Source organism: Hyla sarda, chromosome 2 (genome assembly GCF_029499605.1).
Source record: "Hyla sarda isolate aHylSar1 chromosome 2, aHylSar1.hap1, whole genome shotgun sequence".
Taxonomy (NCBI): Eukaryota; Metazoa; Chordata; class Amphibia; order Anura; family Hylidae; genus Hyla; species Hyla sarda.
Window position 1 is genome coordinate 174,724,523 of NC_079190.1, and position 27,424 is coordinate 174,751,946.

Genomic DNA, 27,424 nt, shown 5'->3' on the forward strand with positions numbered 1-27,424 from the left:
AGAGTTGGTGTCGCAAAAAATAAGCCATCATATGGATTTTTAGGTGCAAAATTGAAAGGATTATGATTTTTAAAAGGTGAGGAGGAAAAAACGAAAGTGGAAAAACCCGTGGTCCTTAAGGGGTTAAAACAGTTCATAAGGTGCCAGCCTCCTGGATGGCCTCCACTTCATGGGTCCCAGGTAACAGACCGTAAAGCACTGAATAGTACGATAGGCAGTTCCAGGTACAGAGTCTCTGAGTTCATGTTCCACGGCACCCAACAGACCCTGCGCAAACGGGCACTGCCAAAACACGTGCAAAGATGTTTCCTTCACAAAGGGGCACCGTGGGCAGTACCGGATTCAGCACAGGCTGCGGGCATGCATGAATTACCTAAGAGACAGTCCTCCCTTAAAGGGTACCTCTCTTCAAAAAAACTTTTGATATATTATAGATTAATGTATGCAGAATAACTTTACAATTGCATGTTATTAAAAAATATGCTTCTTTCTATTTAATTTTCCACTTTGAAGAAATGACCACTAGGGGTCTCCCTACCAGTCCTGGCAGCAAGCATTTCAGACTCATGCTGGAGTCCTAAACACTACGAGCCTGCTTTGTTCACAAAGGAGAACACTCAGAGCTGCCAGCCTGCTTTGTTCACAGCCTCTTTGGCTGTGAAGAAAGAAGGCTGGCAGCTCTGAGTGTTTAGGACTCCAGCATGAGTCAGAAATGCTTGCTGACAGGACTGATCGGGAAAAATACAATAGAAAGAAGCATATTTTTCATTAACATGCTATTGGAAAGTTATTCAACATTCATTAATCTAAAATATATCAAAAGTTTATTTGATGAGAGGTACCCTTTAATGGCCATCCATGACAAGTCCTTATGTTCATTGGTAAGCTGCTTTGAAGCCACATTGGTCCAAACAGTCTCTGCCGTGGCTGCGGGGAGCCACGGAATGAGCGCCAACAAGTCCTTAGCTTGGATGAGCTTGTAGATGGTCTCTGGCTTCCACAGTTCGGGCTTCAGTACTTCCAGCTGGTGCTCCCTCACAAACCGGACAATGTCCCCATAGAACCAGGGAGTGTTCCAGTTGTAAGGGATGGAGCTGTCCCACTTGTCCCTGCCGAGCCCTCTCCAGAGGGGCAAAAGAAACAAGACATGGAGCTGCCCGCTGAGCCAGTCTTTTCCACCAGAGTACGCTGCACATTCACACATGCAAAGAAGGCCCTCAGCAGAGTGGTTATATCAGGCACTCCCTTCCCACCCTTGCGGGTCTCCTTGTACATCACAGTCCATTTGACTCTGTCCATTTTGCCCCAGATGAAGCGAAACGCGGTCCGGGTGATGGCCTTGCAAATGGTGGCATGGGGAGGCCAGGCATGTGCGATGTATTTGAGCACAGGCAAAATGTCACTCTGCAAGACCAGTGTTTTTCCCTCCATCGAGAGCTTTCTGGAGCTCCACAGTCTGATTTAAAGTTCTCCCGCCCCCTTCCCAAGACTTAAGAGCCACTCCTTCCTTCCTTCCTTCCCAAACCAGACTCCCAGGATTTGGATGAAATCTGGTTTAACAGTAACGGGGAAGGGGGTGGAAGAAGCCAGGTGCCATTCCCCGAAGAGCATAGCCTCCCATTTCCCGCAATAGAGTTTTGCCCCCGAAGCTTAGCCGAAGTTCTCGCAGGTCTGGACAAGTGCAGTCACCGAACTCAGATCAGCGCAGAAGACGGTCATGTTGTCCATGTAAAGCAAGCACTTGACCTCGTAGCGATCTGGTCCCGGTGCGGTGATCCCTCTGATCTCTCCATTCTACCGGATAGACTCCGTGAAGAGCTCTTTAACACAAACAAAAAGAAGAGGTAAAGAGGACAGCCTTTTTTGACCCCCAGAAAGGATAGGGAGGGGTCAGTCTTCCAGCCGTTCACCAACACCGTGCTGCAAATATCAAAATACATACATAACAAAAGAGCAAAACATCTTCCCCAGACCCAGCTTGGGCAAAACCCTGCCAATGAAAGTGTGGGAGACACCATCAAATGCCTTCCCCTGATCCAGACTGACCAGGGCTCAATGGCCCTGGATGTAATAGACCGTGTCTCCCACAAGGGCAAGGTCATCGGTGATCCTGAGACTGGGGATGCCGCAGGTCTGGTCCCGGTGGACGTTCTGCCCAATGACAGATTTCAGCCTTTTGGCCAGCATCTTGGCGAGTATCTTGTAGTCCACGTTCGAAGAGAGATGGGACGCCACTTTTTCAGGTCACATCTCTCCCCCTTCCGCTTATACAAGATCGTGATCATCCCTACCCTCAATGACGGAGGCATTCTGCCCCCCCACCACCATCTCCTCGTACACCTCCAACAGGTCGCCCAGTGCTACAGAGAGCACGGCCAGAAGACCGTCACTGCCTGGGGTCCTGCCGGGCTTAAAGGATTTTGCAACAGAGAGCTCCTCCCCCACTGTCAAGGGATCGTCCATTGCCACGGCACCTGCTGGATCAATGTTAGTAATACCTGACAGGAACCTCTAGGTGGCTTTGGGGTCTGATGACTTTGGGGCATAAAGATTGCTGTAGAAGTCCGAGACGACCCCCATCACCTCCTCCTTTCCCCTCCGCATGTGTCCGGTCTCATCTCACAGCTCTATCAGGGGCATGTGGCCAGCATGGAGCTTCCTGAAAAAGAAAGAGTTGCACTTCTCACCCTTTTCCAGGTTCTCCACTTTGAGGAGGATTCCAAGCGAATTGCAAGCGTTCCAAAGTGCCTTTTCAAGCTCTTTTTGGTCTCCTCCAGCTCCTCCCAGCCACACTGGAGCAGATCTTGCAGTGACTGCAACAAGTCCCACTTCTTCTCCCACGCCTGTTGTCTGCCTTTTGCCTGAAAGAAACAATGAAACTCGACTTTAACATACTCCCACCAATCGCTGGGACTGTTAAACACATTTTATCATTAAGCCATACAAGGTAAGTATCTCTAAGTTCCTCCATGACCTCCCTCTGCACCAACAGGGCACAATTCAACTTCCAGGAGCCTGGACCAGGTAGGAATCCATGGCACAGAGTCCCCTGAAATCGAATGGCCTGTGGTCAGAGAAGCACTGGACCATAGAGTATGACACCTTTCTAACTGCTCTCGACGTGAAGATGAAGTCTATCCGAGTACATAGCGAGCCATTGGGGCGGCTACACGTATAGTTTAACCCCTTAAGGACACATGACGTATTGGAACGTCATGTGTCCGCTCCCGATCTATAACGCGGGGCCACGGCATGGCCCCGCGTCATAGCGGGTCGGGCCCGGCCTCTAACAACGGCCGGGACCCGTGGCTAATAGCGCGCGGCATTGATGGGGGAAGGAAGGAGGTGAGCCAGAGAACCGCAGCACAGAGCGGGATCAGGTAAGTATCGTTTTCATCAGTGCCACCTGCACTTGCACTACCTGTCCGTACCGACGGGTTAGTGCAGGTGAAACTGACAGATTCCTTTTAAAAGAAAAGCAAAGTTAGTCAATGGTTAACCCCTTTTAAAGGGTCTGCTGCGAACACCTTGGTGCTAGATATCAGAGATCTTGTGAAGTCCATAACTTAGTGGGTCAGAGCTATTTTGTCAGGATAATAGGAACATACATCGTAGAAGCAGAAAAACTAATTTACGATGTTTCACGTCTCTCATTCTGATTTTTAATGGGTTCTATCATGGTATCCATCGATTTAATGGGAAGAACAGCACCATTTTTTTATTTTTTTAAAATATAAAATACAGTAGAATATGTGCCTCCAACACCGATGTGAAGTTCGTGCCTCATTGGGTCAAAGCTGTTTTGGCAGGAGGAGGGAACCTATACAGTATTAGGCAGGTGGTTTTAATGTTGTGGCTGCTTGGTGTTAAAGGGGTACTCCGGCACTTAGACATCTTATCCCCTATCCAAAGGATAGGGGATAAGATGCCTGATCGCGGGGGTCCCGCCACTGGGGACCCCCGTGATCTTTCACCCCAGTTAAAATCAGTCCCCAGAGCATGTTTGCTCCGGGTCTGATTACCGGCGACCACGGGGCAGGCGGCGTGTGACATCACGCTGACAGCTATCACGCCCCCTCCCATAGGCTTGCATTGAGGGGCGGAGCGTGACGTCACATGGGGGCGGAGGCGTGACGTTACACGCCGTCTGCCCCGTGGTTGCCGGTAATCAGACCCGGAGCAAACATGCTCCGGGGACTGATTTTAACTGGGGTGCAAGATCTTACAATTTAAAAGGGGTACTTCGGCGCTTAGACATCTTATCCCCTATCCAAAGGATAGGCGATAAGATGCCTGATCACGGGGGTCCCACCGCTGGGGACCCCCGTGATCAGGCATCTTATCGCCTATCCTTTGGATAGGGGATAAGATGTCTAAGCGCCAAAGTACCCCTTTTAAATTGTAAGATTCGATAGTATTGCTCACTGGTTCTGTTAGTTCACTGCTGTAGATGCCTCATTGTACTGTGAGGAAAGATATCCTTTTGGGTGTTACTAGTACCCTATTTCTCACTGATGTCTTGCCTGTTTGCTGAAGTTCTCTGTGAAAATACTGTGAGCTGTCTAGAGACCCCCCCCCCCTCCCCTCCGTACACTGGGATGTCTCCTAGCTGTGATGACCATTCATAGCTTCCTTGGCATGGATTGTTTATCCTGTGCTTCAACAGCAGGGCTCTGTTTTAATGCTGGTCAATTCCTTCGGAGCATTGGTGGGATGGGGAGGCGAGCGAAAACTGTGTCATGGGGTCTTCAATGAGCGTTCCCAGTACTTGCAGCCCACGCAAGGGGATATGGCTGAAGAGAGGGCAAGGAGAGGTGACTTTTTTTCCTCTTGCATTCATAGATCTTATTTCTGGGGTTTACTGAATACAATGCACTTGTACTGTTAGGGTATGCTCACACTGGACTGAAAGGCTGCAGGTTTGTTGCACATTTTCATCAGGTTGGTTTCCTTATTGAAGTTAATTGGGAAAATCTGGAGCATTTCAGTCCTGTAATGAACATACATTTTACTTGTTGTATAAAGTTTGTTTCAGGTTTGTAAATGCATTTTATGGTTTTGTCTTGTTCAGATTATTGTTCTAATATGTAAAAGTCACTCTTTCCTTCACAATAATATTTTTTATAAACTCGATCTTCCTTTTGTGCTGGCAAAAGTATATTGATTCCTTTGTATATTGATTCCCGTTAAGGTGTTATTTTAGGGGGTGTTTAACTCAATCACTCTCTCTCTCTCTCTATAAGTAAATACATTTTATTTTATTTTTTTGCCTGTGCACTGTCTGTTCAAGTTTTTTCCAGATTTTTGAAGTTTCTGAGACACACAGGTTCGACACCAGTTTACTGAAAAGGTCAACAATTAGGTTCTGGGGAGTGAATGAAATGGCAAAATTCAACAAAAATGCCCTTATTCCTCTCTCTGTGTAGTTAGAAATGAATGGGGGCATTGAAGGCAAATGAACAGGCTGTAATGTAGTCACAGACAGAAATATCAAGCCTTTCTGTCCGTGCTATCAAGTCTGCTCTGCATGGCGAATACTGAAAGCCTTGCTGTGTAGACTTTTTGGTATTTTATGCTGTGTGCCTGTAGATCTCTATGCAGTGTTATGCCGCTTGTCATTAATGGCTGTCTTATTTTATATGTAAAAGATGGTGGACGTGTTGGCATAGTCAGGATTTGGCATGACCTGTGCATAGTTAGGAGACCAGATTTTTTGTGAACTGACTTTTTAAATATGTTGTAATGGCACATGATCAAATATTTTATTTTATTATATTGTTTATTATGTTTAAGATTGTATCTACTATAGTCTGAATGGCCAGTCACATACCGTATATACTCGAGTATAAGCCGACCCGAATATAAGCCGAGGCCCCTAATTTCACCCCAAAATCCCAGGAAAAGTTATTGACTCGAGTATAAGCCTAGGGTGGGAAATACATCATCCCCCCCCTGTCATCATCCAGACCCCCGTCATCATCACCCTCATCATCATCACCCTCATCATCATCACCCTCATCATCATCCCCCTTCATCATCCCCCCTTCATCATCACCGCCTGTCATCATCCCACACACCCCCTTCATCATCCCCTTGTCATCATCCCCACACCCCTTCATCATCCCATTGTCATCATCCCACACCCCCCCTGTCATCATCCCACACCCCCCCTTCATCATCCCCTTGTCATCCCACCCCCCCTTCATCATCCCCTTGTCATCATCAGTTGTAGTTTTGAAACCTCTGGAGGTCCACAGATTGAAGACCACTGCGGCCTTCGACATCATCCAGCCCCCTCTCACCCCCTTTAGTTCTGTACTCACCTCCGCTCGGCGCTGGTCCGGTGCTGCAGGACTGTCCGGTGGGGAGCTCGTCCGGTGGGATAGTGGTTCCGGGCTGCCATCTTCACCGGGGGGGGGGCCTCTTCTCAGCGCTTCGGACCCGGAATAGAGGCGTTGCCTTGACGATGACGCAGAGGGACGTTAGTAATGAACGTACCTCTGCGTCGTCGTCAAGGCAACGTGACTATTTCGGGGCCGGGCCCGAAGCGCGGAGAAGAGGCCCCCCGGTGAAGATGGCAGCCCGGAACCACTATCCCACCGGACCACCTCCCCACCGGACAGTCCTGCAGCACCGGACCAGCACCGAGCGGAGGTGAGTACAGAACTAAAGGGGGCGAGAGGGGGCTGGATGATGTTGAAGGCCGCAGTGGTCTTCAACCTGCGGACCTTCAGAGGTTTCAAAACTACAACTCCCAGCAAGCCCGGACAGCCGATGGCTGCCCGGGCTTGCTGGGAGTTGTAGTTTTGAAACCTCTGGAGGTCCGCAGGTTGAAGACCACTGAGGGCAGAGAGTTCACTCGAGTATAAGCCGCGGGGGGTGTTTTCAGCACGAAAAATTGTGCTGAAAAACTCGGCTTATACTCGAGTATATACGGTATTCACATAGTGGTCAACAAAAATAAAGACTGTTTGCAGCTTATCTAATGCCGGATGTGCTTAGCTGCTTGTAAAGTAGTAAATTTGAAAGGTGTGTCTTTGTAAAAAATTGACGTTTTAGTAATGTCCAGCAGGATCTGTCCATGAAGTAAACACTGAAGAAATCTACTGTTATAAATGGTTTCTGCACATAGAAATAGATGGCAGATATGACAGTGGAAAAGCGATGTGTACTTGGAAGATTCCATGATGAACCTAATCATGTCTATAGTTTGCCTTTTATATATGCAGCCTGAGGTTTTTTAACCTTATAAGTGTTTTGTAGAACATGAGAATTTTCCATGCATTACCGAACACAACACATCGTGATGCACTCTGTATCCTGTTAAGTCACAAGCTCTAGATGTTGTGTTTGCTCTTGGCAAGAATTTTCTCATGTAACGAACAAGTTAAAAAGAAGTCTTTTGTGAGTCATCCATCATACAGCTTGCAGCTAGTTATCTTTTGGAGGCTTTTGGTTATTAGGAATGATGTCAATACATGGTAGTGCTTAGTAAATCATAAATGAAATAAGAACAGAATTGGTCCAGTATGACTAAGTGTGGCACACATCCGAAACGCTTGACACTGCACACACCACCCGTATCTTGGTTTTTATGGACTATTCAGGACACATTCACTGCACTTATTGTGCACTGATTCCTTTCTCATTTCAAATTTGTCTATTGGGTGATGCCCAGCACTATTCATGGCACAGAGGAGGATGATTACTGCTATCTGCATATTAGTAACTCATAGTATCATAAGATTATAACAAGTAAATTAACTGGTTATCACTACAAAGTCAGCATGTTGCATATGTGATTTGCATTACTTACAGACAGGTGAGATCATCATAATATTAAATATTTAAAAACGTATAGCTATTTTTTGCGCATTTTTGTCATTACTAAGAGTTATTAAAATTTTTTTATTTTTTTTTATTGCAGGTGCTACAAAACATTTTAGAAACAGAAAATGAGTACTTAAAAGAGATCCAGAATCTATTATCCAATTATCTTCGTCATTTACAAACCAGTGAAAAGTAAGGCTAGATTTATTATATCTCCTTTTCTATGTCCTTTTTGTTCAAAATCAACAGCTTTAAGGTATCCATATAATTTTTACTTTTATAAACATGTCAAATTAACATGTTAGAAGTTTTAATTGGTTGACGCTGGGATCTCCAGGTATTGCTAAAATAAAGGGGCGTTAGTGCTGAGTGGTTCCCATTTTAAACCCCACTAATCAAAGACTGATATGTCTTTATGACTTGCCATAAGGTTAAAGGAATTGTGCCACCAGGGGAAGCCATATCCATATGCTCTTTTTTGGAATATGGACATCATAGAGGGGAAAGCTTTGCATTTGCTGCTGCTGGGGAATTGTCCAGCTGGCTAGCTTCACCTAGTAAAATCAGCCAATTAACAGCTATTCAGGAGGATCTCTTTGTATTACAAATTGCACTAAAAAAAGTAATAAGATACTTAAAATTGAAAATGCATGAAATGTATGTAAAATGTACAATGTTTCTACTATCACCATTGTTAGTGTGTGGAGCTTGAAAGGCCATCAAGACTCCACTGTGCTTTCTGGATAGAGGGAATATGCAAAGCAGCTCACTCCCACCACCTTTTCAGGTAGCATTCCCTAAACTTCAGGTTTAAACTCCAGTTACAGAGTTTGAGGAACCGTTTGACATTTAAAGGGGTACTCCGCTGGAAAACATTTTTTCTTTAAATCAACTGGTGCCAGAAAGTTAAACAAATTTGCAAATTACTTCTATTAAAAAATCTTAATCCTTCCAGTATTTATCAGCTGCTATTTGCTCCACAGGAAGTTTTCGTCTTTTTGAATTTCCTTTCTGTCTGACCACACTGCTCTCTGCTGACACCTCTGTCCATATAAGGAACTGTCCAGAGTACAAGCAAATCTCCATAGCAAATCTCTCCTGCTCTGGACAGTTCCTGATATGGACAGAGGTGTCAGCAAAGAGCACTGTGCTCAGACTGAAAAGAACTCCAGAGCACTGTGGTCAGACAGAAAGGTAATTTAAAAAGAAAATAACTTCCTGTGGAGCAAATACCAGCTGATAAGTACTGGAAGGATTAAGATTTTTAAATAGAAGTAATTTACAAATCTGTTTAATTTTCTGGCACCAGTTGATAAAAAAAAAAAAAAAAATGTTTTCCAGTGGAGTACCCTTTTAATGCCGAGCCAGAGATCTCCCCAGAAGGAAAGAGGACTCCTCTGCAGACAGCACTGTTTCAGGGTTGTTGCCCCTCGTCAGTACAGAGCTGCCTCTCAGAACACCCTGGTCTGTACTGACTAAGGGGCAACAACTCTGAAACAGAGCTGTCTGGAAATGGGTCCTCTTCCCTTCCGGAGAGATTTCTGGCTTTGCATTAAATCAATTCCTAAAACTCTGTTACTGGAGTGAAAAGCTGATGTTTAGGAAATGCTACCTGAAAAGGTGGTGCAAGTGAGCTGCTTTGCATATTCCCTGTTCCTGAAATTTATGTAAAAGGAGAAAACAAAGCAGAAACTCCTGGGCACTAGTATTGATCTAGTGCTGTGGTTTTAAATAAATTAAAATGTGATTGGTTTAAGTAATTATAATCCTGAAAAGCAGTCCCTGGATAGACTGAACATGCTTTTCACTATAATCTGTGCATACATTGAAACATAAAGGAGTAGTCCAGTATTGTAAAACTTATCCCCTATCCCCAGCGGTCAGACGCCCAGCGTTGTGAAACTTCTCCCCTATCCTTGGAATAGAGGATACGTTTTTTAACACTGTATAGATCTCCTTTAACCCCTTAAGGAACCGTTTTTTTTTTTTTTTTTTCTGTTTTTGCACTTTCATTTTTTCCTCCTTACCTTTTAAAAAGTCATAACTCTTATCAATTTTGCACCTAAAAGTCCATATAATGGCTTATTTTTTTGCAATGTTATAGCTCCCATAGGGGACTATAACACTGTACACACTGATCTTTTACATTGATCATGGATTTCTCATAGGAAACCATTGATCAATGATTCTGCCGCTTGACTGCTCATGCCTGGATCTCAGGCACTGAGCAGTCATTCGGCGATCGGACAGCGAGGAGGCAGGTAAGGGGACCCTCCTGCTGTCCTACAGCTGTTCGGGATGCCGCGATTTCACTGCGGCGATCCCGAAGAGCTCCCTGAGCTAACCGGCATTGGTTTACTTTCACTTTAGATGCAGAGTTCAACTAGTGCCGCGCACTATTAGCCACGGGTCCCGGCTGTGGCCCCGCGTTATAGAAAGGGAAAGGACCTAGGGCGTACCAGTATGTCCTTGGTCCTTAAGGGGTTAAAGCAACACGCTGTATGGCTATGTTATAAATGTCAGCCATCTGAGGCCCTTGTAAAAGACTTGTGAGGTTAGTGTCTACAGGTGGCTTCCTATTGTGACATGCTCACCAGAATAGTTTTTGGCTGCCCACACTGATATATGTTAACATAGTCTTTGCAGTCTGTCTGACCCACCACTGCTTATTGTGATTCATGATGACTTCGGTGTATATTTTGTGCTTCATCTCTAGTCTTTTTAACGTTTCACTTTGTCCTTTTTTTCCTTTAAAGGATGAGTCCCACTAGTATCTCTTATTTAATGGGGAACCTAGAGGAGATTTGTTCTTTTCAGCAACTATTGGTTCAGTCATTGGAGGATTGTACAAAGTAAGTTATGCAGTATCAAACATTTGTGATCTGTTGAAAATCTCACTTTCCTGAATTTTTTGGGTGTTTTTGTTGCATATTTTTTGAAAAGTTAAATTTTTTGGCATTTTATAATAACAAAACAGCAGCTACACAGGGAGCGCCCAAATCAGAAAAGGGAAAGAATCAGATGCTACAGGCAAACCCCATAAAATACAGAAACATATAAAAAAAAATTCAAACAGGAACGGGCCCACCCCGTGCAACCTCCAGAGAGAACAAGTTATTTTTAACATGTGTTTTTCATCCCCTATAGTGAGGAGTATGAAAAAGATACTGGTTTAAAGGAAAACTGACAGGAAAATCACCTGCACATACCTGAATATACAGGAATATAGTGCTGGTGATCCTCTTTCTGACTATATTTACCTCATGCAAATCCGTCTAGCCGTTCAGAAGATATGAGCAAAAATGTATTTATGCTAATTTGCATAGATTAGCAAAGAGGGCGTGACTATGAATGTATTAGTAATGATAACACAGCAATGGTAACGCCCCCATTCAGGGGTCAAGTCCTGGGGAAAAAAAGTGTGGGAACTCACCCAAAATTTCCACTTAAGGGGGTACGAGACATCTTATCCCCTATCCAAAGGATAGGGGATAAGATGTTTGATCCTGGGGGTCCCAATGCTGGGGACCCCCACGTTCTCCCTGCTGCAGCCGGCATTCATTTAGAGCGTTGGGTGCAGCGCCGGAGGCTCGTGACATCAGTCATAGCCCCTCAATGCAAGTCTATGGGAGGGGGCGTGACGGCTGTCACGCCCCCTCCCCTAGACTTGCATTGAGGGGGCATTAATGTGACGTCACAAGCCTCCGCCCCGCATCACCAGTCATCCGGCACGGAGCGAAGCTCGCTCCGTGCACCGGATGTCTGGGGTGCCACAGCCGAGATCCCGGGGGTCCCCATGATCTCACATCTTATCTCCTATACTTTGGATAGGGGATAAGATGTCTAGGGGCAGAGTGCCCCTTTAAGGGCTGGTCCTGCAGGACTCCTGCTAATGGGAACTGCATTCCTGCTGTGGAAAAAGTGTAGGAACTCCGTTCCCATGAGTTCCTGCAGGACTTGAGCCCTGCCCCCATTGCTAGCTTCTTTAATTTGCATAAATACATTTTGCTGATATCTTCCGAATGGATAGACAGGTTCTGGTGAGGTAATCATTGCCAGAAAAAAGAACACCGTGCTATAATCCTGTAGGTTAGTGCGGGTGATCCGACTGTCGGGTTCCCTATTTGACAACATATTCAGAGCATGCTGCTGCATTTTAAAAAGAAGGACTCAAAAAATGCCACAAACAAAAACAAATATTTTTATTTTACTACGGAGACCTTCATGTAATGTTTAGTTGAAAGAAAAGCCAGGTTTGTACCTTGTAAACCCCTACAACAAACCTGGGATATTTTGTTTTCTAAAGTATAAGTAATGGTTGCATTTTCAAGGTGTTGACTGCCTTTTTGTTTTCTCGCGACTCATTAGGGATATTCTGCGTTGGGGGTGAATCCAAATCTAATGTCATTTAAAGCTTGGCTGTTGTTTTTATCTTTATAAGTGTGACCTGGCCGTAAAGTTCTTACTATAACTGCAACAAGCTATCCCCTGCAGCTTTCCATAGCCATCCAAAGAACACATCAGCTGAGACATTGTTTTGGGGGTATACATGTTTATTAAAGGGGTATTCCACTGGAAAGAAAAAATGTAATCAACTGGTGCCAGAAAATTAAACAGATTTGTAAATGACTTCTATTAAAAGATCTTAATCCTTCCAGTACTTATCAGCTGCTGTTATGATCCACATAAAGGGGAAAATAAAATGTTTTCCAGTGGAGTACCCCTTTAACAAGGAGTGTCTTTAATCAAGATGTGACCCATATGTCTGTCTTCTGCTACATGACTCATTGAGGCTAGGTTCACACCATGGAATTGCAAGGGTATATGCTAAGCCAGTGGTCTTCAACCTGCGGACCTCCAGATGTTTCAAAACTACAACTCCCAGCATGCCCGGACAGCCGATGGCTGTCCGGGCATGCTGGGAGTTGTAGTTTTGCAACATCTGGAGGTCTGCAGGTTGAAGAACACTGTGCTAAGCCATGCTCTAGCCTTTATCCAGCCAGAGAGACTACTATGCTTTTGGCATTTTACATTTCTAGTTATATATTACATTCTGAATGTTTTATAACTAGAGATGAGCGAACATACAGTAAATTCGATTCGTCACGAACTTCTCGGCTCGGCAGTTGATGACTTATCCTGCATAAATGAGTTCAGTTTTCAGGTGCTCCGGTGGGCTGGAAAAGGTGGATACATTCCTAGGAAAGAGTCTCCTAGGACTGTATCCACCTTTTCCAGCCCACGGGAGCACCTGAAAGCTGAACTCATTTATACAGGATAAATCATCAACTGCCGAGCCGAGAAGTTTGTGACGAATCGAATTTACTGTAAGTTCGCTCATCTCTATTTATAACCCAAATGTTTTCACACATCACTCAAGTATGTTTACTAAATAGAGTTTATGGAACAATTAATTTGATGTTCTTTTTGAAGTTTAAGTACCTCTTTTCACTTTCTAGTGACTATGACTACTAGTGACTATGCATACATGGCCAACTTTGTAAATGGGCATGCGTGTTCACAAGGGCAGTAGTGTGCCATTAATGGGGTACTCCGGTGAAAAACTTTTTTTTTTAAATCAACTGGTGCCAGAAAGTTAAACAGATTTGTAAATTACTTCTATTAAAAAATCTCAACCCTTCCTGTACTTAATAGCTGCTGAATACTACAGTGGAAATTATTTTCCGTTTGAAACCCAGAGCTCTCTGCTAACATCATGAGCACAGTGCTCTCTGCTGACATCTCTGTCCATTTTAGGAACTGTCCAGAGTAAAAGGAAATCCCCAAAGCAAACATATGCTGTTCTGGGCAGTTCCTAAAATGGACAGAGATGTCAGCAGAGAGCACTGTGCTCATGATGTCAGCAGACAGCACTGTGTTTCAAAAAGAAAATAATTTTCGCTGTAGTATTCAGCAGCTAATAAGTACAGGAAGGATTAAGATTTTTTTAATAGAAGTAATTTACTAATCTGTTTAACTTTCTGGCACCAGTTGATTTAGAAAGAAAAAAGTTTTTCACCGGAGTACCCCTTTAACTGTGTCTCCTTCGGTCTGAATAGTGACGTGTTGCAAAAGAATTTTACTGACACTCATCATAAACATGATGTTAAGATCTTATTGGGTCGTTTGTTTTTGTTCATTAGATTACCAGAAGGACAGCAAAGAGTTGGAGGTTGTTTCCTGAGCCTAATGAATCAAATGAAGAGCTTGTATATGGCGTATTGTGCCAACCATCCTTCAGCAGTAAATGTCCTTACACAGCACAGGTATGAGAGCTTGTTTGCAGAGAAGTATGCCTTCCATAACTGGCTTTGACAAGGCGTTCGTATAGCTGTTGTTATGCAGTTTAGTACAACAGATATAATAAAACAATTCCTATTGTGCTTTATATTAATAAGCATCCTTTAATGAAATACTGAATTTGTAATCTACTTCATACTACATTCTTTTCATTGTGATATAGCAGTCTGCACAGACATAGTGCTTATATATGCATACTGCATCTTCTGTGCCAGACATACCCATTGCTTGTATTTGTGGTGGAACATTAGGAATGCTACCCATGTACGGTGCTTGTTAACCCCTTAACGACAAAGGACGTAAATGTACGTCATGGTGACGTGGTACTTAACGCACCATGACATGCATTTAAGCGCCGACATGATCGCGAGCACCGGAACGGTGCTCACGTCATGCCCGGCAGGTCCCGGCTGCTATCAGCAGCCAGGGACCCGCCGGTAATGGCAGGCATCCGCGATCGCGCAGATGTCTGCCATTAACCCCTCCGATGCCGTGATCAATACAGATCACGGCATCTGTGGCATTGCGGTGCTTTGAACGGATGATCGGATCGCCCGCGGCGCTGCCGCGGGGATCCAATCATCCAGCATGGCGCCCGGAGGTCCCCTCACCTGGCTCTGTCAGTCTCCCGGGGTCTTCTGCTCTGGTCTGAGACCGAGCAGACCAGAGCAGAAGATCACCGATAATACTGATCAGTGCTATGTCCTATACATAGCACTGAACAGTATTAGCAATCAACTGATTGCAATGAATAGTCCCTTATGGGGACATAAAAAGTGTAGAAAAAAAAAAAGTAAGAAATGTAAAAAAATTTGAAAAGTCCCCTCCCCCAATAAAAAAGTAAAACGTCAGTTTTTTCCATTTTACCCCCAAAAAAGCGTTAAAAAAATTTATACACATCTTTGGTATCGCCGCGTGCGTAAAAGTCTGAACTATTAAAATATATTGTTAATCATCCCGTACGGTGAACGGCATAAACGTAAAAAATAAAACAAAGTCCAAATTGCTGCTTTTTTGTCACATTTTATTCCAAAAAGAATTTATAAAAAAATTTATAAAAAGTAAAACCAAAGCAAAAGTGATACTGATAAAAACTACAGATCATGGCGCAAAAAATGATCCCTCATATCGCCCCATATACGGAAAAATGAGAAAGTTATAGGTAGTCAAAATAGGGCAATTTCAAATATACTAATTTTGTTAAAATGGTTTGAGATTTTTTTTAAGCGATACAATTATAGAAAAGAATATAATCATGGGTATCATTTTAATCATATTGACCCACAGAATAAAGAAAACATGTCATTTTTACCATAAAGTGTACCGTGTGAAAACAAAACCTTGCAGTTTTCTTTTCAATTTTCCCACATAAATAATATTTGTTTGGTTGCACTGTACATTTTATGGTAAAATGAGTGTTGTAATTACAAAGTACAATTGGTGATGCAAAAAACAAGCCCTCATATGGGTCTGTGGATGGAAATATAAGAGAGTTATGATTTTTAGAAGGCGAGGAGGAAAAAACGAAAATGCAAAAATAAAATTGGTCTGGTCCTTAAGGCCAAAATGGGCCTGGTCCTTAAGGGGTTAAGGAGAATTTCTAGGTAGGTGATACTTCACAAAGAAACTTCAGAAATGTTCTCTCAGCATTGCTTGATGGCCTAAGAGTTAAAGCCCTTTTACTCAAGATGAAAATCTGCCAAATGTGTATTGCCCCATGTAAAAAGGCTTATTTATTGGCTTATTACATCTTTAATGCAGTGCTAACAATAATCTTTTGCCGACAACACGTGCCCCCAATGTAAACAGGTTATGTGCCTCTGACAATAATGCCTCTTGCAGCCATTCACTCTCGACTATAAATTGTCCTGTCAACAAGCACTGATCAACTTTTACATACTCGAACAGCATTCATATTGGGCAACTATTTACCGGTGTATAAGGATCCTTAATAATACAATGCAATTCACAGCAAATACTTATCCATAACATTTTGGTGTGGAACTTAGACCGGTATTAAACAGTCTGTACACCAAAAATACAGAAAGCACACCAAATGGTGCTGTTTTGCCATATATGGTTATAGGGGGAAATTTGTCAAAAGTTGAGCTAAGGAAAAATGATGCAGTTGCCAATAGCAATTGCCCAAAGACTGATTCTTTAATTTAAAAAAATCTATTTTTCAAAATCCATCTTGCTATTCCTCTGCACAGGTTTTGATACATCTGCCCAATAGTATAACATTTTTTAAGAATGTGGTTCTATTTTTGTTTTCGACATTAAAACAGAATCCTCTTTGAGATGTATGTACATTTTACATGCTGTCTTTTTTAATCCCCATTTTTTGGATAATTGGCTAGGTAAGAATCTGTTTCATAAAGTATCATTGGGGCTTTTTTCCTGTAGTGTTTTCTTTTGTCTGCGGCCTACATACTAGTGATAAATCTCATCACATTGGGCAATAGTAACAGAGTACTTAGTTTCTTGGGTACATCACACCCAAGAAATACAACAAAAGCACAACAGAAAAGTATCTGGAACTATATGCAGTATTTAAAATAAATAAATACACACAATGCTATGTGTGTGACCCTTCCCTAAAAGTATAAAGTGCAATCATGTGCTTCATTGCAAGGTAGCACCTATTAATCAGCTTGCCAATAAATAGGAAAATAATCAGACAATTCACAATGACACGTAGAAGTAAAGCCCCAAAATGTTATATAAATATATATATATATATATATATATATATAATTTATTATTTTTTTAAACTGATAAATGTGCTACCGATCAGCAGAACACAGGCGGATTTCAAAAAGCTAAGGCAAAGGCATACAACAAATTGTGTATGCTTTAAGACCAGCCTTGCTGGTTGGTCAATGGATATTAGGCACATAGTGGGGTGATCATTGTTCAGAAAGTTAAGACTGTGTGTAGTCAATCCATAATGAAGAAGGCTGCAAATATATGTGCTTACACAACAGCATGAAGTCTCTCAGGTTAGTCCAGTCACCTGCAATATGCAACGAGAATATAATGTGTGAATTCTACCTGCTGGCCCGACACTTTTCTTGGATGCTTTTGGAAGCCTCTACTGGTCATAGTGTGTTAAAGAACAGTGCTGATTCTGCACCACGCTTTTCTGCAAGTTTTGTGTGGTATTGCAGCTCAGTTACATTGTAGTGAAACGAGCCAAGAATAATATCATACGCAACCTGCAGATAGATGTGTTGTTTTTTTGGGGAAGAAATTAGCTCTATTTTGCTTTTGTGCGATAACCCCTTTTTAAGATGCTCACCCGGTCATGGGCTTTTATCAGTGGGCACGGGTTACACAGATACAGACACTTAGGCAGAAGTATGTGATGCACTGTTTGCTCTGACACCTTTTTGTCATGTTCAGCATTTTACTTTTTAGCAATATGTGCTAGAGTAGCTCTTCTTTAGGCTTCAACCAGATTGGATCATTTTGTCTACCCACACACAGGAGTGAGACTTGGGTGCCCATAAAGCAGTTGCTGGTTCACTGGTTGCCCTTGTTCGGTAGGTATTATGTACTGCATACCAGTACCCCTCATGACCTGCTACATGCTATGCCCCAGTCATCTAGCCAAATTTGCTTAGATCTTTTCACCCTTTTTCCTGCTTCTAACATTTCTTCAAGCCCTGACTGCTCACTTACTGCCTAATATATTCCACCCTATGGGGCCAGCACATTGTCATTTTAGGCAGCTGTATTGGCAGAAAACCTTGGTGTATGATCTCTGTGGTTAATTACAGGCACCCATGGGGTTTTTGCTTCATCTGTTCTAAAACAAAATCTGCAAATGCCAAATCTTAGTCTTGGGGTGCGTTCACACATGCCTATTTTCCGTTGCAGATTTGCTTCAGCAGATTGAACTGCCCAATGGAGTCAATGGGCAGCAGAATCTGCAGCATAAATACGCATGTGTGAACGCACCCTTAGAATGAATTCTTGTGTGGAACATTTTCACTTTTTGTTGAGCCATGACCAAGAGTGGAGCTGGGCAAACCACCTATACTAAGTTGTCTTTATTGAGCCAAGTAGTGAAGCAGAAAATAAGCTTAAGTGTAAGCTGTGTTTGTTCAGAGTAAGTGTGTCTGGTGAAAGCTCGGTATCTCTCCAGAATAACTGGAGCATGGATAAGCCAGGCACAGGATTCTTTGTGTCTTCTCCTGCACGCTGCCTTCCCCAGCTTGGCTGTATGCAGGAGAGGTGATGTCATCCTCCCATCAGAGCCTACAGAGAAAGGAGCCCCAGCCTTCTATCAGGACATAAGACATACAGCTCCTAGTCAGTGCGCTTGTGCCCTCAGTACAATGCGGTGCCTGTGTGCCATCCTAAGGCCTGTCAGTGCGGAAAGTTCCTGCTCCATCTACTACAAGCAGAAATCCTCCTCCGAAGTGTAAGTCTCACATAGGAATTGTAGAAGAAGCTTATTAAGACTTTATAGGTTACTATAGTTACTTAGAAAGCATTGACTGTGTGTGTTACAAAATGCATATTCTAAATGTATCGGTGCCTGGCTGGGGGAATTGAAAAAAAAACAAAACAATTATTCTATTGGGGATTGCTTTTATGAGCAAATATATTTATCTATTTTGTAGTAACTTTGTTGACGTTATTTTTGTTCTTTCTTTAAAAACCATAGAAATTAACTAGTAATGTGAGTCCAGAGCCACATTTTAAGGCATCATGCAAGCTTGGGATTAATGTGTTGGTTCCTGAGGCTTTATTTTCCTGGTGACTTGAGTTCTGGGCTGAGAGATGGCATAGGCATGGAATTTGTTCTTCATTGTCTTGTAGGTGGGTTAGTGTTCACTGTGTGTTTTTCTATTGTATGTCTGTAGTTTTCAATGCTTGTAAGCTGAGCACAGGAGAAGGTTTCTGCAGAGCTTACAAGTATTCAGACAAGCCTCATGAAAGAATGTTTTGTCTTGTTTAGTGCAGCTGGGGGCAGAGAATGGTTGGGTATAATTTTGCTGCCCCTTTTTTGCAGATAACACAGGCACTGTGGCAAAGTGAAACACCAGGGAATCTAGAATTACTGCATTCAGCTAGTCATGGTTTCCTTTCTTTTTATAGTCCAGCAGAGAGTACCTTCATATATGTATGGGGAATGTTTCACCTGAAAATAAAAGCACTGGGCAGAAATACCCTTATAAATCTGGCATTCACAAATATACAATGTAGTAATAACAGTGGCTTCTGTAAAATTAGAATTCCATTTGTATAACTTGTAGCCTGTTGCAGTGTCTGGGTTCGTTCACACGTACAGGATCCTGTGCAGATTTGATGCGCAGGATTTGTAACTGCAGATTAGAAGTTGTGCTCAGTCATTTAGTTTACACTGAAATCTGCAGCAGAAAATCCTGTGCATCAAATCTGTGCAGGATCCTGTACGTGTGAACGTACTCTAAGTGCAGTTTTATTATACAAAATAGAAAAGGTCTTGGCACTTGGATAAATGCTTGTGAACTTTATTGATGATTCATAAAAACCTTACAGACAGGTGCACAGATAAGGGAACAAAAATGCAGTAAAGGTCTACGACTAACGATTACAGGCTCATCATAGTAATAATCTAATCATGGCCTGAAACACGTTGATCGTGTACCTTTACTGCATCTTTTTTCCCTTATCTGTGCACCTGTCTGTATGGTTTTTATGATCATTAGTAAAGTTCACAAGCATTTATCCAAGTGCCGGAACCTTTTCTGTTTTGTATGGGCGCCGGAGTTTTGTTGCATGGTGAACAGGTGAGCTGACTACTTCTCTCCTCTGCCTTTTTATTATGTTTGAGAATACTTGTTCTGATATTGGTATACATGGAGTAAGGATGATGAGAGGGGTAGGGTATTAGGGGATGAGGTTGGTCTTTCATTATGACATTTTCTATCTGTCTGGAGATAGTGGCTTATGCTGTGGGATTATATTTGTGGGGTGTCTTACTCCCCTATGGAACTTTTAGACTGTACGGCCACACAATTGTTTAGCCCTGACTTGCAGAGAGACTACGGAAGAGATCTATCAATAACTGTGTATAGGAAAAGCTGCCCAGTTACCCATAGCAACCAATCAGATCGCTTCTTTAGTTTTTAACAAGGCCTCTGCAAAATGAAAGAAGCGATCTGATTGGTTGCTATGGGCAACTGGGCAACTTTTCCTCTCCACAGGTTTTGATAAATGTCCCCCTATAACAATAGCATACTGTTATATAAGAAGTGAACCATTTCATTATAATTATCAAATCTTCACATTGGGCTTTTATTCATATCTATGCAGACTTTTTTTTTTTTTTTTTTACCATGACAAGAGACCATTAAGCCACCAATGGACTCCTATTACAATTGTATGGGAAATAGATTGTCTGGTATAGGAAATATATGGAATGTGGTGGTCGGCACTTCCGTAGGTAGAGGTGGTGTTCGTGGCAAAAGAATCCAATGTAAGAAATAATAAAGGCCCAGCACTCGCCAAATTTAGAAAGGTGAATTTTATTCACATCAGTAGTGTTACAGGATGCATCTCGGCGGGTTGCAGAGGAAGGCTACTTGCCAAAACATGTCCTGTAACACTACTGAGGTGAATAAAATTCACCTTTCTGCAGCTATTCGTTGAGTGCTGGGCCTTTACTATTTCTTACATTGGTAAAGGAAATGGTGAGACAGAGCTTGCAGCAAAATTGAAAAAGAAAGTCAAGTGATCCAGACATGTTATGATGGAGACTTTTGCTTCATAATATATACAGTGGAAATGCAGAGTTTCTGGCCAGCAGGATCTTCAGCTCTAGCGTGGGGAGATGCTGGGTAGTCCAGTTGCCGAGGCATCCATGTGATGCCCAGCGAGTTCTGTGCATGAGCCCTTTTCTAATTAATTGGGCTCGTGCACAGAGCTTGCAGAGTGTTTTATGGTTGCCTTGGCAACTGTACCAGCCCCTATCTCCCCCTTAAGTTTTAAGATTTGATCAGTCAGTCGTTTTCCTTAATTTGAACTCCCTTAGAAATTCTCACCCCAATAGACAAAACATATTATTTATCATTCTAAAAAAACATATCCCTTACTCCTTTTTTGTTTCGTTATTTTTTTTCAGGGGAAAAATGATCGGCTTTGAAAAAAAAAATTTTGAAAAAATTTGTTTGGTTTTTCCCCACAATTTTTTCTGTTTTTCCAGGCTTTCTCATCTCTAACCACTACTAACCTTCACATTGAAATGTAACAAAAAATAAAGTATAGTTTCTTCTATTCTTGCACTGCAGTGAAGAGCTTGGTGAATTCATGGAGATAAAGGGTGCAAATAGCCCTGGTATTCTTGTGCTAACCACAGGCCTCAGTAAACCATTCATGCGTCTGGACAAGTACCCAACACTGCTAAAAGAGCTGGAACGACACATGGAGGTATGGAAAACATTACTGCACAAACACTCTTGGTGATGTGTGTAATACAACAAAGTGTATAATGTCTCTTTTTCTGAATGGAGAACTGTAAAAATAGATGCAACGTGTAAGGTAGAGGTGGTCAATTCTTAAAATAGTATAATTGACAGATGTTTGGAATTTTTTTTATGTAGATAAAAGTAGCACTCAGCACTGGGAAGCATCAGTGAAGAAATATCTTTATCAGTTCCTGCTGATAAGCCACATTTATAGACCAGGTTGGCTGGAAATAGGTTGTCAGCCTCTTACATCTATCTGGCAATGACCGAAGTAGTTTTTTGTCTTTGTTTTTTTTACACTTTGAAACACTTTATTTTTTTTTTTTTTTTTATGTCCTTATGATTTAGAAAATATACCATGCACAGAGCTGCAGATTCTGTCAGATAGGTGCTAGGAGAATAAAATTAATCGTACCTTTTAGTTTTGCAGATCACTGTTTGTTTGTAAAGTTAGGAAAGTGCATTATTTTTTAACAGCCGAAGAGTGAAACTGAGCTGCAGCAGGACCTCCTGCCTTTCCCATCCCTCTCTGCTTTGACAGATTGACATATAGGGCTGGAAACCGAGCCCTGTACATTAATCATGCAGGAAGGATTGTGATGTGGTATTGCAGCTCAGTTTCATTAAAGGAGATATGTGGCAAAAAACTTTTACCTCTCCCTGTGCCCGGCTGCAAAAACAAAAATACTTTAACTCTCCTTCCTACGTTCCTTCATTGCTCCGGTACTGGTGTCCCATTCCTCCGCTTCCTTCTTCTTAGGCTCGGAACTACAGTGCTGTCAGCATGTGGCCGGCCGCATCAATGTTCCCCCTTGGCCGGTGATGTCATGTAAGAAGCTCTGACCGGCTCCTTACATAACAGTGCACTCAGCCTATCACCAGCCGAGGCGGAACATCTCTTCGGCCAGTGATACGCTGACAGCACTGTGACTTTCTGAGCCTAAAAAGCAGGGAGCAGAGCAGCGCCGGATGAACGGGATGCCAATATTGGAGCAACGGAGGAATGTAGTAAGGGGAGTTAAAGTTTTTTTTTTTTTTATCTTTTTGCAGCCCCAGCACAGGGAGAGGTAAACATTTTTTGCCACATATCTCCTTTGAAGTGAATGGAGCCGAGTTGTAATACATCGTACAACCTAAGGACAGTTGTGGAACTTTTTTTTAATATTGATTGATTGGCTTATTTATTTTTTGGGGGGAAAAATGTTTTTGCTAATGCTGAATAAACTCTTTAGAAAGCATAACTTGTTTTTTTATTAGTGTAAGTTACAGTTTATACTACACTATATGCCATTGCACCATCACACTGCACCACTTTTGTAGAAATAGATTTTTTTGCATCGATCATGTTAAAATACTTCTTTTTAAAGCTGCTATAGATTTAGTTTTGGAAAGACACTCCTACTGAGTTACAGTAAAGAAAAACGTCACTTTTTTTTATCCATCTCTACGGAATAAAGTCTTGTTCTGGTCCAAGCGTCTGTTTAGTTTTTTGCTAAATAAAAGGTGATGTGGCGGCAAGGTAACAGTGCTGGCTTGCTCAGAGGTTTTACTATGTCTTTACATTTTGTTTTGCAAGATGTGTTAAAGTTATCAACCTTTATGGTATACTCTGGCAGAAGTCTTCTTGTACTGACCGCTTTAGGACAGCTAACACAGTTTTTCCGGCCTTACCCCACCATTCCTGGGTTAGTGAAATGAGCTGTTTCTATGGGCAGGAGTCCCTGTGACACTGAGCTCATGTCTTCATTCAGAGCCAGTGCACATAAAGCTGAAAGCAGGATAATGCTGAAGCCTAGTGAGCATGCATATGCCAGGGCATCCTTAGTTGTGAAAACAACTTTTGTATTGGTCAAAAGGCTTTTATATGCAGTGAGTATAAAGCAGTATGTCTAAGGAGTTGTGGAGAAGGAGAAAAGATTGGGCTTACTTTTTATGAGCATAAAGTAAGTGATTAACAGTGCAATTGCGTTATATTGAAAGCCTGCAAATGTTGTCTTTCACGCGTGCTGAATTTTTCTGCGTATTTTCTGCTGCATATTTTTCTACACATTGAAGTCAGTTTGCAGCTAATTTTGCTAACCATTCACTTCAATGGATAGAAAGATACACAGCAGCAAAATATGGCATAATTGGCCCTGCCCTTAAAGGGGTACTCCGGTGCTTAGACATCTTATCCCTTATCCAAAGGATAGGGGATAAGATGCCTGACCGTGGGAGTCCTGCCGCTGGGGACTCCCGTGATCAGTCCCCGGAGCGTGTTCGCTCCGGGTCTGATTACGGGCGATCACAGGGCGGCCGGCGCGTGACGTCACGCATGCGCCCCTGTGTGACGTCACGCTCTGCCCCTCAATGCAAGCCTATGGGAGGGGGCGTGATAGCTGTTACGCCCCCCTCCCATAGGCTTGCATTGAGGGGCGGAGCGTGACGTCATAAAACAAACAGCACACAAAAACATACATGGACCCAACAAAGCACAACTCTACAAACAGCATCTTCAGGCTGCAGTTGGAGATTCAGAAAGAGCCTCCTGATGTTATCGAACGTCTATTTCCCAGGCATAAACCTTGTCTGACCTCCATGCACCAAAGTAGTAATGACACTTAAGAGACGGTTGGCCAAGACCTTCGCTATTAACTATACAGGGATAGAGGTGTACCCCTGCTGAGCTCTAATAGTATGAGCCAGCAGTCGACCCGTACTTTCGCCACTCCCAAAATAGCGCTGCTATTGAAAGAAACGCTTGTTATCTGCCATCTGCAACAAATGGGAGTCTAACAGAGTCTGCAAAGATTGCCAACTATCTCTATTCAGACCAGAAGGATCACTGAGAAACTTCAATGAATCCCATACGGTACCCACCGAAGCAGTCCCCACATTGATCTCGAGAAAGGCTTCCACATCAGACCTAAGCGTAGGGCCTACTGAGTGAACTTGAAGCCAAAATGGATTCAGTCCCACAGAGAACCCCGCAATCTAGAATGAGAATTGAAAGTAAGATGTACAAATACAGGGGAATGATCAGAAAGACTACGGGGGAGATACTCCACCGACACAACCAGGGGGAAGATTAGTTCATTGCCTAGCACGAGATCAATGCGTGAAAGCGTACCATGAGAACTAGAATAGCAGGAGTACTGCATCTTAGTAGGATTAAGTCTTCTCCATAAATCTAAATAAGCCACGCCCCCACAATGAACACTATTAATAAAAATAATAATCTGATGATAGGATACAATAGCATAGTTTGGCGTGTGAGTATCTTTTGCTGCCATTGGTTGCCTTAGGCTTGTGTATCAGCTTGAGATCTGTGAATTCACAATTTGTGCTTTGACGTATTCAGACCTAATTTAATAATGTAATGGGGCTTAAGATGTGCATATTAAAGGGGTACTTTGCTGGAAAACCTTTATTTTTTATTTAAATTTTTTTAAGTCAACTGGTGCCAGAAATTTCAACAGATTTGTAAATTACTTCTATTTTAAAATCTTAATCCTTCCAGTACTCATCAGCTGCTGTATGCTCCAGAGGAAGTTCTTTTCTTCTCCCTTTCCTTTCTGTCTGACCACAGTGCTCTCTGCTGACATGTCTGTCCATGTCAGAAACCGTCCAGAGTAGGAGCAAATCCCCCACAGCAAACCTATCATGTTCTGGACAGTTCCTGACATGGACAGAGGGGTAAACAGAGAGCACTGTGGTCAGACAGAAAGGAAGTTAAAAAGGAAAAGAACTTCCTCGGTAGTATATAGCAGCTGATAAGTACTGGAAGGATTAAGATTTTTGAATAGAAGTAATTTACAAATCTGTTTAACTTTTTGGCACCAATTGATCTAAAAAAATAAATTAAAAAAAAAAAAAAAAATGTTTTCCAGTGGAGTACCCCTTTTAAGCTGTCCTTTATATATGTACAAGCAAGCATTTGGCATAGCTAGAAGAGGATGAGATGGTTACTGTTGTGGAGCGGACCTCTAGTGAACTAGTTACCTAAGGATTCATTCCACGTTTCTTTGATAAAGAGCAGGGCTCTTCAAACTGTGGCCTTCCAGATGTTTCTAAACTACCACTACCAGCATGCCCGGACAGCCGTTGGCTGTCCGGGCATGCTTGGAGTTGTAGTTTTGCAACATCTGGAGGGCCACAGTTTGGAGACCATGGGTATAAAGTATCGGCACAAGAACCTAGATTTTTACCCTCCTTTTGTGCCAAATAAATGCTATCTTCAAAGAAGTATTGTCACATGTGATAGGCAAAAGGGCTATTGCTTTTATACATATGAGATCAAATTTAAGTAAGGTAATTTTGGTCCGGGGTCCGTAAACTACATATTATGAGCTCTGCCATTTATAACAAGAGTTGTGATGGTGCGAAATCATTTCTAAAGTTCTGATTGTGCTATTGTCTGACATAAAGTCACATGACTACTGTGTTACATTTTTGCAGAGGCACTGTCTACATGGATGACACGTTACTTTGCTCCAGCATAGACATAGAACCAGCAAAGCACTTGGACATTAGCAATAGCGGGCTAGAGAGATATTGCCGCAATGCATATATAATACCAATCATTACACCGTGACATATGACTGTTTTGGTGAATTCAAGTAGTGCAACAAAAAAGCTGCAAAACTGTAGCCTGCTAATTTAGAAGGCTTGGCTGGCTACAAGATGCATTCATTGAACTTTCCAATTCTCCAAATGCAGCTACTGCTTACTTTTTACATCAGGACTGAAGAGCTGTCCTAAACGGTTTAGAGCTCTTGTGTTTTGTTTATACTTCTAGGTTTCTGTTGCCTTTTATTGTGCATAGCTGACAGGTCTACGTTTTCGTTTTGTTTATTAAACAAATTACTTGTTCTTACAGGATTATCATCCAGATAGGCCAGATATCCAGAAGTCCATGACCGCTTTCAAGAACCTTTCGGTAATCGAGTATTTATTTAAACCATGCTTTTATCTGTGTATATATGTCCATGTACTATAAAAATAAAAATAAAAAAATCCATATCCAATTTTAGTTTAAAGGGATACTTCAGGATTTTTTTTTTACTATGCTACAGGGGCTGTAAAGTTAGTGTAGTTCATAATATAGTGTCTGTACATGTGTGTGACGGTTTTCTCACAATTCTTCTGTGATTTTCACCCCACTATTTATTTTTACCAGCGTACAAAATGACTGTTGTCTCGGATTTTTCCCAGCTTGCAATGCAGCCAAGATCCGACTCGCTAGTCAGCTGATGACAGGGAGCCTGTCTGCTTCAATGGGTGGAGGGATCAATCTGCATCTAATGCAACAGCTGTAGGCACCCTGATTGAAAACCACAGTTCTGCAGCTCATTTATGTTTCAATGGGTGGGGTGGCTGATTTGTGAGAGGGAGGAAAATGGCATTGTGGGATTTGTAGTCAAAAAAACGTAAGTCAAACAGGAAATACAAGTTCACAAAAAGCTAGCCACAGTGTTATGGTAATCTCATGACATAGCCATTTAGTCCCAAGAAAAGTGCAGACCCTTCCTAAGCATGTCCATTACTGTCTGCCAGATACATACTAAAATCACCTTATGGTGGATAACCCCTTTAATTCATGGAGCTGTTAAAATGGATTTTGCACTCTAGCGGCATTAAGGGAGAGCTACAGCAAAATAAAATGATCTTTATATAGCTGCACATGTTAAAGCACATACCCTGTTTCTCTCAGCTTTTCCTCCAGGCAGGCAGCCCATTAGTTCTTAGCACACATGATGACTGTAGTCTCCACTTTGCTCGGTGCAGATTACATGTCACTTTGCAATGTCACACTCCCTTCTGTTCAGCTCTCATAGACCCAAGGGTGCTTCATT

The 27,424-nt window shown here is 42.4% G+C and overlaps 1 protein-coding gene across 3 annotated transcripts in view; it reads left to right on the plus strand.

Annotated features, from left to right (window-relative positions):
• LOC130355532 (rho guanine nucleotide exchange factor 7) overlaps nt 1-27,424 on the plus strand; it is a 182,352-nt gene that overhangs the window by 112,649 nt on the left and 42,279 nt on the right. For all 3 annotated transcript variants that reach the window (XM_056555779.1, XM_056555780.1, XM_056555781.1), the window contains exons 7-11: nt 7,928-8,022; nt 10,587-10,682; nt 13,974-14,096; nt 21,414-21,552; nt 26,449-26,508. In XM_056555779.1, coding sequence (XP_056411754.1) covers nt 7,928-8,022; nt 10,587-10,682; nt 13,974-14,096; nt 21,414-21,552; nt 26,449-26,508 — 513 coding nt within the window. The remainder of the gene's footprint in view (nt 1-7,927; nt 8,023-10,586; nt 10,683-13,973; nt 14,097-21,413; nt 21,553-26,448; nt 26,509-27,424) is intronic.